Source organism: Rousettus aegyptiacus, unplaced genomic scaffold, assembly GCF_014176215.1.
Source record: "Rousettus aegyptiacus isolate mRouAeg1 unplaced genomic scaffold, mRouAeg1.p scaffold_m13_p_1, whole genome shotgun sequence".
Lineage (NCBI taxonomy): Eukaryota > Metazoa > Chordata > Mammalia > Chiroptera > Pteropodidae > Rousettus > Rousettus aegyptiacus.
Genome location: NW_023416284.1, coordinates 78,224,763 through 78,236,114, shown reverse-complemented (window position 1 = coordinate 78,236,114; position 11,352 = coordinate 78,224,763). Strand labels below are relative to the sequence as shown.

The window sequence follows — 11,352 nt, the reverse complement described above, 5'->3', positions numbered from 1 at the left end:
TGTTTTACTGTATCTGGCCCCACTTTTTTGGGGGGAGAGGAGGCTTCTTCTTTATACTATAAATAAGAACACCATAAAGATCTGGCCCTCCCTTCCTTTTCATATCATCTTTCCAACAGTAAATATTTATTGAGCTCATGCATAATGCCAAGCTCTATTCTAACTTCTGTGAATAAGAAGACATATTTGAAAAATTCTCTGTACATTTATCTCATGCTCTAATGGGGAAGTCAAAAGCATGGAACTAGAATACACAGGTATTGAGGCAAAGTGGAGATAAGTACTTAGTGATCAGAGTTACGAATAATTATGCTTGCAAGAGTAGAGGTGCAGAAAGAAAGAAGTCAGTGATCATGAAACTCAAATATCATCCTGAAGGAATTGCCTAGTTGCATGAGGTGTTATAGGGGTGATCATTTAAACTCTTAAAACATGTTTTGAATCAGTTTCTGTAAATTGAGATCTGTTGACAGAGCTATTAATGTATGTTTATCTACCTTCAATAATAACCACACAGGATAAAAAATATAGACTACACACACACACACACACACACACACACACACAAATATATATACATATATGCTTATTTCTGCCCATAGAGGGAACACCCAGTATAATCCTTAATGTAAAAGTCTTATGTTAGATTGAAGACATCATAACAGTCACTGATTAAAGCTGGGGATTTAAAAGTCACAGGATCAGCTGTGTTCATATTTCCTAATTTGTAAGTGTCAATTTGACCCCTCTAATAAGCATCATTTTTCGTTTGAGAGCAGTGGCTAAAATACCTGCTCATCCTTCCTTAAGGGTGCAGAAGATCAGAGGGCGAAGATATCCACTGTATGTATTGCTCTATAATGAGGACAAAGGATTTTTAATGATGCAGATTTTTATGACCCATCAACCCTCTCTGATCATTTATTGTCCATTTATGATCATAAATCCTACTTCAAACCTTTAGTTGAAAGAGAAAGAGTAAAGTGAAAAACTGATAACATAAGAGTCAGAAAAACAGTTATACTACTTTGATCCCTTTAGAAGGAGTTGAAGTATATGGAAGGAGTTCACATCTGAGCCAGCCAGTTTGGGGTGTGTTCTTGTTATCTTAGAATACAAAGTAAATGCTTTGCAAAATAATTCGTTTAAGTGATTTCATTTTTTAAAATTTTTCAATTTTTTCCTTAACAAGTCCTTTAGAAAAGAAAAAGTGAAACTTTCCAGGTAAATGAAGGGGAGAGAAGATTTATTTAGATTTGGTTATATCATCTTCTGGCCATTTCCCTTATTCCTTCCAAATGAAAGAGCATTGCTTTAAAAGAATGTGAAAAATGGTATCCTAACCCTCTTCAAATTCCAAGCAGCTCTGACTAAGCTAAAAAGATTAGCAGTATTTTATGCTGTCTGAAACTATATTTGGAACGATCATGACTTCTAGCTATTTCCTCCAATACTGGTTACTGAATTTTAGTAAAGTACATATTATAAGGCAGTACATTACAAAGGAAGTTTGACTTCGTCTTCTCACCATGTCTTGTGCAGCACTGTGGAGCTTTAAGAAAACAAGAACAGAGCATGTAGTGGCTTCTTCTGAGTTGATTCACTCACATACAACAATGAGTTAAATATTTAATTAGTAGAAAATATACCTTTTAATGTTAATGGATTCTTTTCATTTCTCTTGATTTAATATTAAAAGAATCTTCTAGTGCACTGTCCATTTCACTTATATGGTCCCGAATAGCCGTGACCACTTCACTGGGGATAAACTTTAAGCCACTGATCTCACCAAACACCTGAAAAGTAGTGATAAAATAGCATATTATCTTACCATGTTTCAGAGAAATATTGATGTAGACATGCAATTGAATAGTGCTGTGACTTTTTCCTATTTTTCACCTGAAAAAAGTTAAAGCTTGAAAATCCCCTGAAATGTCATATTGTTAACCTAATTTTACAGTTTAAAGGAAGCTTACAATTTAGGTTTGTGATTTGGTTTCATTTTTAACTTTAACAATAATTTTATAACATACAAAAATACAAATTAAATTTTTTATAATATTTACTAATATGTAAAACACAGGGTCATTAGCAATTGAGACATTTGAAAAGTGAATGATCCTAATTCTATAAAACCAAAAAATTCCAAAATCAAATACAACACCAAGACTTTCTTTTTTGCCTTTAACAAACTTTGTGTGATGAAATGAATAAGGAAAAGAAAAAACGGTTGAGGGAAAACACAGGACAACATTCCTTTTAGTAGGAACTCATTGTCCCTAGAGAAGCTCTCTGTATATACAAGACTAATTATCTTTGAACACAACTAGTAATCATGCCAACATCCTGTTTCACTTGTCACACACAGTTTGGGTTTATTCCTAGGATGTTTATAATAATCATCAGTTTCACTGACTTCATATGCCTCTTCTACATCTTGAAGGTATCTAACATTCCCAAGCATTCAGCCGAAGAACTCTTTTCCCCAGAACTCGTGGGTCTCTTGAACTGAAGGCTATTCTGATGAATAAGGCAGGGAGCCATGTCTACATCTACATTGGCAAATTCAATGCATTTCTCTGGATAACAAAGAGGATATCTGCATATCAGACAAGTTCTTCTGGTTCCAGACTCTGGAACTACTTTTCCTCTTCCGAGTGAAGTTAGAAATCATATAGCTAGCCTCTCTCTAGGGATGAGCCTATGGAGAGAAAAATAAAGATTGGGATACTGGGGAAATAAAGTGGCCTTCCAAGATTCCAAATACTAGAAGTAATAGAAGCATAGCGCTATGTTACCATATGAAAAAACATACTCAAGAAGCCAATATAGATTAAAAACAAAATGGTGGGAGAGGAGGGAGAGAGGAAGGGGGGGAGAGAGACAGAGACAGAGACAGAGACAGACAGACAGAGAGTTGATAACATCTTTTGAACTGAATTCTCAGCCATTCTATCAGAATATCATAATTATCATTTATGTGAGCTGATAGATACCTATTGTGATTAAGCAGAGATAGGTTAGATGTCTGAGACATACAATAAATAGTGCCAAGGAAAATAGATATCTTTGGACATTTTGATTTTTCCTGTCTGGTTAAATCTCTCTTGCCTGACCTTCTTAGTTTTCCTCCACCACTGGTAAAGAAATTTGTGTAGTCCTTCCATTATTTATTTCCCTGTCATTCTTTTTAATCATCTCTTAAATTTATTCTTTATTATATACTTTTTTTGGTATTTCTTTTTATATGATTTTTTAAGAACTAAGTTTGTTGGGAAACATTCTGTGCCACAATAGATGCCTTCTTTTTTTTTCCTATCAAGACTATCAATCAGGTCAGAATAACAGTTCTAGAACTTTGTTCATGCTTCTTGAGAAATCTTCCTTTTTTAGATTCTCACGTGTTGGATCATGCCAATTATTCTCAGAACTTCTGAAATGCACATTCCTAATATCAAATTGGGTGGCACTCAGCATTCATCAGAATTAGGAATTTCAAAATGACAAGGTCACTTTCTCTTAAGTTTCCTGTCATTCATAATCTTACTTTGTTGTTAAGAATTAGATTCAGAGTAACAACTACTTCAGTCACCACTTTATCTTCTGGGAAATAAATTATTAGGATGTCTCCATACTCAGTAATATGTCTTTATTAATAGGAATTCCTTGAAGAGTCTGTAGTGTGTGACTAAGAAGGCGTGTGGGAGCAAGAGCTGTATTGTTTGTTGGAGATTTGAGGAACATCCCCAGTTATCATCTGGACTAATTACCTGGAAGCATTTCTCCACCCTGCTGCATAACAGCAGGTATGTGGACCAACAGCATGTAGCCTTCTGAGTCACACTGGTTCTTCTAATTTGCTCCTACAATTTTAACTAGTCCCTTAGTCCTCATCACAGCTGTCACCATAAAGTATCAAAAATGTACTTCTAAAAAATGATTTGTATGTATGTATGAATATACATCAAATTAACATATATAATTTGGCCCGATAGGTTTGAGGAGGAAGAAATAAAATATAACTAGCCTTAATTATAGTTGCTAAATTAATTTATTCATTGTCATTTCTGAGTTAACTGTTGTGCAATACAGGTCACTTTTCAATTACTGTAATGTGATTATAAAGTAATCTTAGAATACTTTTAATTTTTATCAACCTGTGTAGAGTAATTTATTTCAAATCATTTGTGCTATAAAAATGAGCAAATAATATTGCAATCATACTTATTTTATGGTTTTCATTGATTACTGGGAAGAAATATTGCTAGAATATAAATATTACAAACAACTAAGATCTCATGACATTTTCGCATTTAAATGTGCCATGTTTTGAGAACAAACAGAAAACAACCTAGTCATGTAGCATTTTTCAATTCCAGTGAACTATAATATTCATGTGGCCTAATACTTCAAACACAGCCTTATTTTATTATGTATAGAGACCTTAATTTGTGTGGCTGTAGGTAAAAAAGATTATCAAAATGTTGAGGAATGTTTCCGTTCACTGTAGTTGTGTCTGTATATTTGTTCACCTTTCTGTACGGCAAATTGGAGATTGTGTGTGTGTGTGTGTGTGTGTGTGTGTACATAAATAAATGTCAAATCTATATAGATCTCCTTTTAAATTCTTATATTCTTTTGTATAGTAATTCCACTGTCAGAATCTAGTTTTTAAAAATAACACAGAACATCAATGAAACTCCAAATTCTACCCCTTTGTAAAAGCAACACACACACACACACAAAAAAAAAACAAGCAAAAACTCTTATAATCTTTTTTTTTTTTTAGGGAAACTAGTTCTGGCAAACAATGTGGCTGAGGCTGACTCCCCTGAGGACTTGATAAGCCACTCAAGACCCCAGCACCTGGTGTTAGATATTTATAATTGTGAATGAATAAAGTGCAAGCATAGGACATCTCTGTGGTATTGCTAGGCAGTGTGACTGGCAAAAGATTTCTGCAGAGGTTGAAAAGGGTCTTTCAGACCCTGTGGAGTTATTATTCAACAGTGATGCCCACGGCCATGGAGACAACAGCACACGTAAATTCCTTTGGCCTGCTTTGGTGTAAAGAAGTCCTTTCATTTCTTAAAAACTGTATGGCTAAAACAGACCTTAAGAAAGAGATAGTGAATTCTCTGTTAATAAGAGTAAATATATCCTCAAGTGTCTAATTGGAAAAGCTGAAGTTGACTTCATTTACTATCTAGCTAGTGGAATGGGTCATACCCAGCTGCCAAAAAAAAAATACACATTAATAAAGCTTCAGTGAAAGGACATTATAAATATGGTAAGGAGAATAAGGAGGATGAATAATAAAATAGATAAAATATTTCGTATAAATTTTGTTTTAATTTGTCCACTTAACACAGGATTTGTGTATGCATAACACTAACTCACGGACTGCAATAAGGCATTATTTGGATGCCTAATTAAAATCCATTGCATCTCTAATAAAACAATATTTTTTCCCAGCAGAATTCAGATTCCTATACCCGAAGTACAGCAATCTGAAGTAAGGGTAAAGAGTCGATTAAAATTAAATTGCAACTGTAAATTAAAAAAAAAAATTAGAAATAGTACAGCACTGTGTAGGTACTAGTTGAATCAACATTATTTTAGAAAAAAAAAAAAGATGTTTTGCATTTTGAAAAAGCAGAACATTGATGTTCATTTCCTCAAGCAATTAAGTAAGGGCCAACATTGGAATGAATGTCTGAGATTTAGTGATGATGGGATATTGGTAGTAGTAGCTGTGTTGTTCATCACAGTCGCAAAGATTAGGAGGCAAGCACACAGTCTTTTCATTTTTTTTTTCTTTTTTGCAAAAGTGTACTTTACTTGGTTGTAAAATATTCAATGTTCTTAAGATTAAATTTCTGAATATGGTTTCTGAAGAAACAGCTGTCGCCTTAAATCTAAAGTCTAGTTTGTTTACTGGCTGTATTTTATATCCTTTAGAAAATGACACAAAATGGCAATAAAATCATTGTAAGTATTCTACAGGGGAATATAAATGCCCTTTGGTTACAGTGTACATATCTGTATACATAATTCCAGTTTATTTTCCCTGGAATTATGTTAAATATGTAAAAAGCCTTTTTTCATAAAGGTAAAAATGCTAGATGTTTCAGAGTTGTAATTTAGCATTAGTGTCAAGATTGCTTCAGAAAATAAGCTACTGTTACTGTTTCATTCTTTTTAAGTGTCATTCAGTATACAATATGTGATTCTGCACATAAGTTTATATGATTTTATGTCAGTGTTTTAGAAAACGTGAGATTAAAAGTAATTTATAAGATACAAATATGTAAAAATAACTGACACTATGCAACTAGTTTTTCAATTGTTTTATCATATTATCATTAACTTTTTTCAGGTAATTATGGAAGAATTGTTTCATAAGCTTAAAGGAGAAAACTAATACTCCTATATCTATGGATTCTTGTAGAGAAGAAATCAATACATCAGTAAATAGTTTTTAGATTAAAATTGACATAATTATAAAATATATCAAAATATTTTTGTGAGATTTCTGTATATAAATAGAAGGAACATAATTATGTTTTTTTTTTTTTCACTTTTTTTCTTGAATGAATTATCTCTGCCTTTTTGAGAACTCAGTCTTAGGCAGCCTTATCAAATGGAGTCAGGAAAAAAATCACTGATTAGTAGTATCATGGCATATTCTAAAAAAGCTTATCTCAAGCACTGACAAAATTTTGGGATGCATGGATTTAAAATATGTTTATAATGCAAAAGCTAAAAAATTATCGAAATTTGTAATAACAAGATTAATAAAGAGAACCATAAAAATATGTTTCCACATTTGGAAGTTTGCCCTTAAAGATATGGTTTACAAAATCCAATCCAATAAGATAGAAAAATATACAGAATTAAAGTGAACAAATTTTTGTCCAAGGTAAAACATTCAACCTTTATCAACTGCAATAAAGATTTAATTCTTGACTTCTGTAATGTTTAAATTAGACATATGTTTTAGTTAATATGTCAAGACTTATTTTTTAAACTGCTTTTTACACTTAATATACCTTTTAAAACATTTCTTATGACTTAGAATCCCAGGAAATTTTTCTACTCCAATATAACATATATATGTATTATTTATGATAGATATAGGAATATAATAATAAAACATATTTTCTATGGCTTTCATAATTTCCAGTTATTTGGAGAGTCAAAAAAAACCTAAGATCCTGAGAACTATTTTACATGTAAATATTTTCAATAATATGTATTTGATCATCCTTTTTGTAATACACACAAATAAAAAATACAAGACCTGTGAGAAAAAATTACTAATGATTGTCTCAAATTATGAATACAAATAAAGTTCAGAGAAATTTAATATTTTAGAAATTGGACTAAAGTAGTTATTTTTAAAAAGACCTATAGAATTTCTAAAATGTTTCTAAAAAACACATCTCAATATATAATAAATAGAATCAAAACAGTTCTTCATGATTTTCTAAGAAAATCCAACATAATTATATTAAAATTAGTCACTAAAAATATTTTTGACCTTATAATTGAAGTCGTTTTTTTAAAAATAAAGTCACATTTACTGAAAATGTGTAAAATCTATTGTATTTATTTTAAAATTATAGATAGTGTACTAATTTTATTTTAAAAACTGCTATTTTTCTTCTTACAGGTTAGCAATCCTATTTACATAAATGATAAATCAAACTTGAGGAGAGAATAATCTAACTTTTTTGAAAGGCAAACCAATCCAAGGTAAGTTACATTGACCTAATTATGTGTACAAATAAATAACTTATTTTGACATACACATATAGAAATAATAATTTTAAAGTAATTTTTAAAAGGAGATAAATTCATATCTATATATATAAATTTTTAGTAAATGTGCCTTTTTAAGACTTTCATGACAGGAAATTGCCTTATAAATGATATTATACTCTAATCCTAATCTGATAATTAAATTTCTCTTTGTTTTTGGGTTTTTTAAATGTGTTGCTTATAATAGGATCTATGCTTTAGATATAATGAAATGATGACCCTTTACAGTTTACTAAAATAGCCAATCATTCTTAGTGGAAGGAAAAAAGGAAGATAGTAGCAGAACCTTATTTTAAAAAAATTAATAAAAGTTGCAACTGTGAAGTTTGAATTTGAAAACCAGAAATAAAAATATTACCGTACTTTAAATTTTTAGCAATATTTTATGCAAATTCATAACTATTGCTATTACTATTTCATTTTAAGGTATATTTTCAACATAATCATATACGCAAAAGTGCCCAAAGGACTTACTGTATTTTCTTCTGCAGGTGTTGTGCACAAAATGTAAAGTGTTCTAAATTTGGGGAACGAAAACATGCCTTTTTTCCATTTACATAAATGAATTAATTTTAATATTTTCTTTGGGTCAGCCTGAAACTATGTGATGAGAAACACAAGAATTTTTTGCCCCTCCCATGTGCAACGACTTTCAACAAAAAGAAATATTAGAGAAATTTTCCCCTTGAAAATATGCTATCATAAAAAATTTGTGTACGTTTAATATTTTTTATAGATCCCAATTTTCTGTACTTATCTATTGATTTTTTTCACAGTCTCTCTCTCTCTCATACACACACACAAAGACACACACACTGCAAATTGGTTATTGTAGAAGATGGATATACAAATTTCCAAATACACTAAATAACTTTTCCTGAAAGGCATTAAAACAGAAGAGTTAAAGATAAAAACTCGCAGTTATTTGTAGGATGTTTTGCCCTGCAGTTCACTGATTCAAGAACAAAATATAATTCCCCGTCCCCATTTATTCAAAACTTCATGCAGACTTGCAATATACAGTCAGCTTCATCTACTGTCTTCTTGTTGTGGGTAACAAGGTGAGGTCCAGCCTCTCAACACCTGCTCTTTGCACTATACACTTACTCTGTTCCATGAGCAGAGAAGAGACATCTGGAGCTGAGGAAAACCTATCTAATGATAAAATTGTGTTTTCATTTTTCATTTTTGCCTTTCTTCTCCTGCTGCTTTCTATCAGCAGAGCACTTAACAATCACTAATTGGTTAATCTGTTATTTGGGTAAGTTTTAATATTCTCATTTTGCAGACAAGGAATCAGGCTTCCTGCTGTGTATCTCCTGGCCCTGGGTAAGAAGCTCCTCAGATGGGAGATTCAAAGTAGGTGAGCCCGTCCTCCTGAGGCTTGGAGACTTGCCTGAAGCCGCGCAGCAGGGGCCTCGCAGAGCCTCCGTTAGATCGCTGAGTTCCTGACTCCCACTTCTCTGCCCAGACCACCGGGCGACACTGCCTCTAATGACAAAAAAGAAAAAAAGGAAAAAAAAGAAAAACCCTTTTCCCATTCCACCCAACTAATGCTCCAAGGACTTTCTTAATTGCGACGGATACCTTGGGATTGAGAAGCTTATTTGTGACTTGATGAATCTGCACTACTCTTGCATGGGTTTTTAGGTTTTGTAGCACTAAAAACTTTAGAGTAACTTTGTACTCTCCCCGCCCCGCTCCCCCCCACCCCCACCCAAAACCCTCAAGATATCCCTACCTACTGAAAAGAGACAAAGCATTGCTCTGCAGAGAAACTGTGCAATCACTGATCTCAGAGAAACGATAAAAATAGAATTAAGAAGAGGTGCACACTGCCTGACAGACCAATGATCATCTCTGACAAAAGCGCAGATTTTATTTTTAAAGTAAAATAAGTAGAGCCCTGTAAGAACCATGCCATTGTGGGTCACAGGCCTGGATTAAAAAAATAGTGAACATAAATCCATAGGAAAGATTGTTTGTAATGTAACTTCTATTTCAGCCTTGTGAAATCTGACCTCTTTAGTGCAGAAATCATTCTGTTCCAAAATCATAGCTTTCCACAAAAATAAAACTTGAAGATAATTTACTCACACATAAATTTTATTGAGGAAAAAAGAAAAGGTTAATATCTAACCTATATTTCATATCGGAATAAGGAAAGTCTTGGAAATCACTCTCGTTACAAGTTAAAGGTATGTTAAATGCAAAAGGAACTTAGATAAATAGATACTCTATTTAATTAAAACTCACTATAAAACCTTTGAGAATAGAGTTCAATATATAAGTGTAAAGCAAAATTTTATTTATTTTTTTCATATTTATTGTCATGTCAAAATTGTAAATAACTTTAGGCCCAGACATAGCTACCTGTTTGTTCCCATAATCAGAATATTTAATCAAAATGTGGCATGGATCTTACATGTATCTAAGTGGGTCTAACTTATTTCCTAGATGTAGGTTTCTTCCGTTCACATAATGTGGGCATTAATGGCAAGGATATTGTGATGCCTAATTACCAATCATGTAGCATTCAGAAATTCAATATGTTTAATAGATTTCCTTGAGCATCAGCAATGTGCCTAGGACAGAAATAGGGAATTCAAGGGTCAAAGTTAACTTTAATCCAATTAGGTGACTACGTATAAACCATAATTTTAAAAGTTCAATAGATGTTTCTTTAATCTGAAAATAGAGAATTCAAGGGTCAGATTTAGCTTTAATCTAATTAGGTGACTGCTTATAAACCATAATTTTAGAAGTCTAATAGATGTTTTTTTAATCCAGAAAGTATAATCTACCTAGATGCTGATATTTAAATTTTATTTACAATGCATATATCTTCAAGAAAGATAATACAGGAATTTTATTTCTCACTGAGGTTGTGAAAGACCAGTCTCAAATCCCTTTCGATTTTAGGTTTTATAGCTTGAAAGGCCAATAACAGACCTGGAAGTACCTGTTAAGGGTGAGGAGAGATATAAAGGAAAGTGAGAAGATTGTTGAAAAGCCAGACAAGTGGCTGAAAGAAAATTTGCCTCATTTTCAATATGCTGTGGGACTGGTATTGTTTTATGGTGCTTACCCTCTAGGAGACACAGTTTAATGATGTGAGCAAGTTTTGAAAGGCTAAAAAATAAAATGTAGTATGTGTGATAAGTGTCAGCGAGGTGCAAAGGGGATAGGTCAGTTCAAAATGGATTTCATGGATTTCATAGAGCAGAAAGCAGGTAACATGAACATTAAGAAATAGATGGGTAGGGTTTAGACTGCAGGCTCAAGTGTGAGTCAGATCCTGTGCATTTGCTGGGATCTGAAAAAGGGGAAAAGCTGGTTTAGTATTTGCTAGAATATCAGTTGGACAGAGGCTCCAGAGTGCCCAGGTGCACTTCCATCATTACCATCATGTAATGCAATAGCATGGAAAATGCAGGCAATGAAAGTCAGATGAGTCAAAAATACCTACTGCCCCGTCACCCAATCCTTTGAGAAATGAGTTTATTTTTAGCATAATGTTACTATTAG

General features: G+C 32.6%; 1 protein-coding gene across 1 annotated transcript in view; it reads right to left on the bottom strand.

Moving 5' to 3' along the window:
* Nucleotides 1-1,658: 1,658 nt before the first annotated feature.
* OFCC1 (orofacial cleft 1 candidate 1) overlaps nt 1,659-11,352 on the bottom strand; it is a 274,965-nt gene continuing 265,271 nt past the window's right edge. Inside the window, exon 20 of the mRNA XM_016138235.2 lies at nt 1,659-1,796. Within this exon, the coding sequence (XP_015993721.2) occupies nt 1,659-1,796 (138 nt within the window). The remainder of the gene's footprint in view (nt 1,797-11,352) is intronic.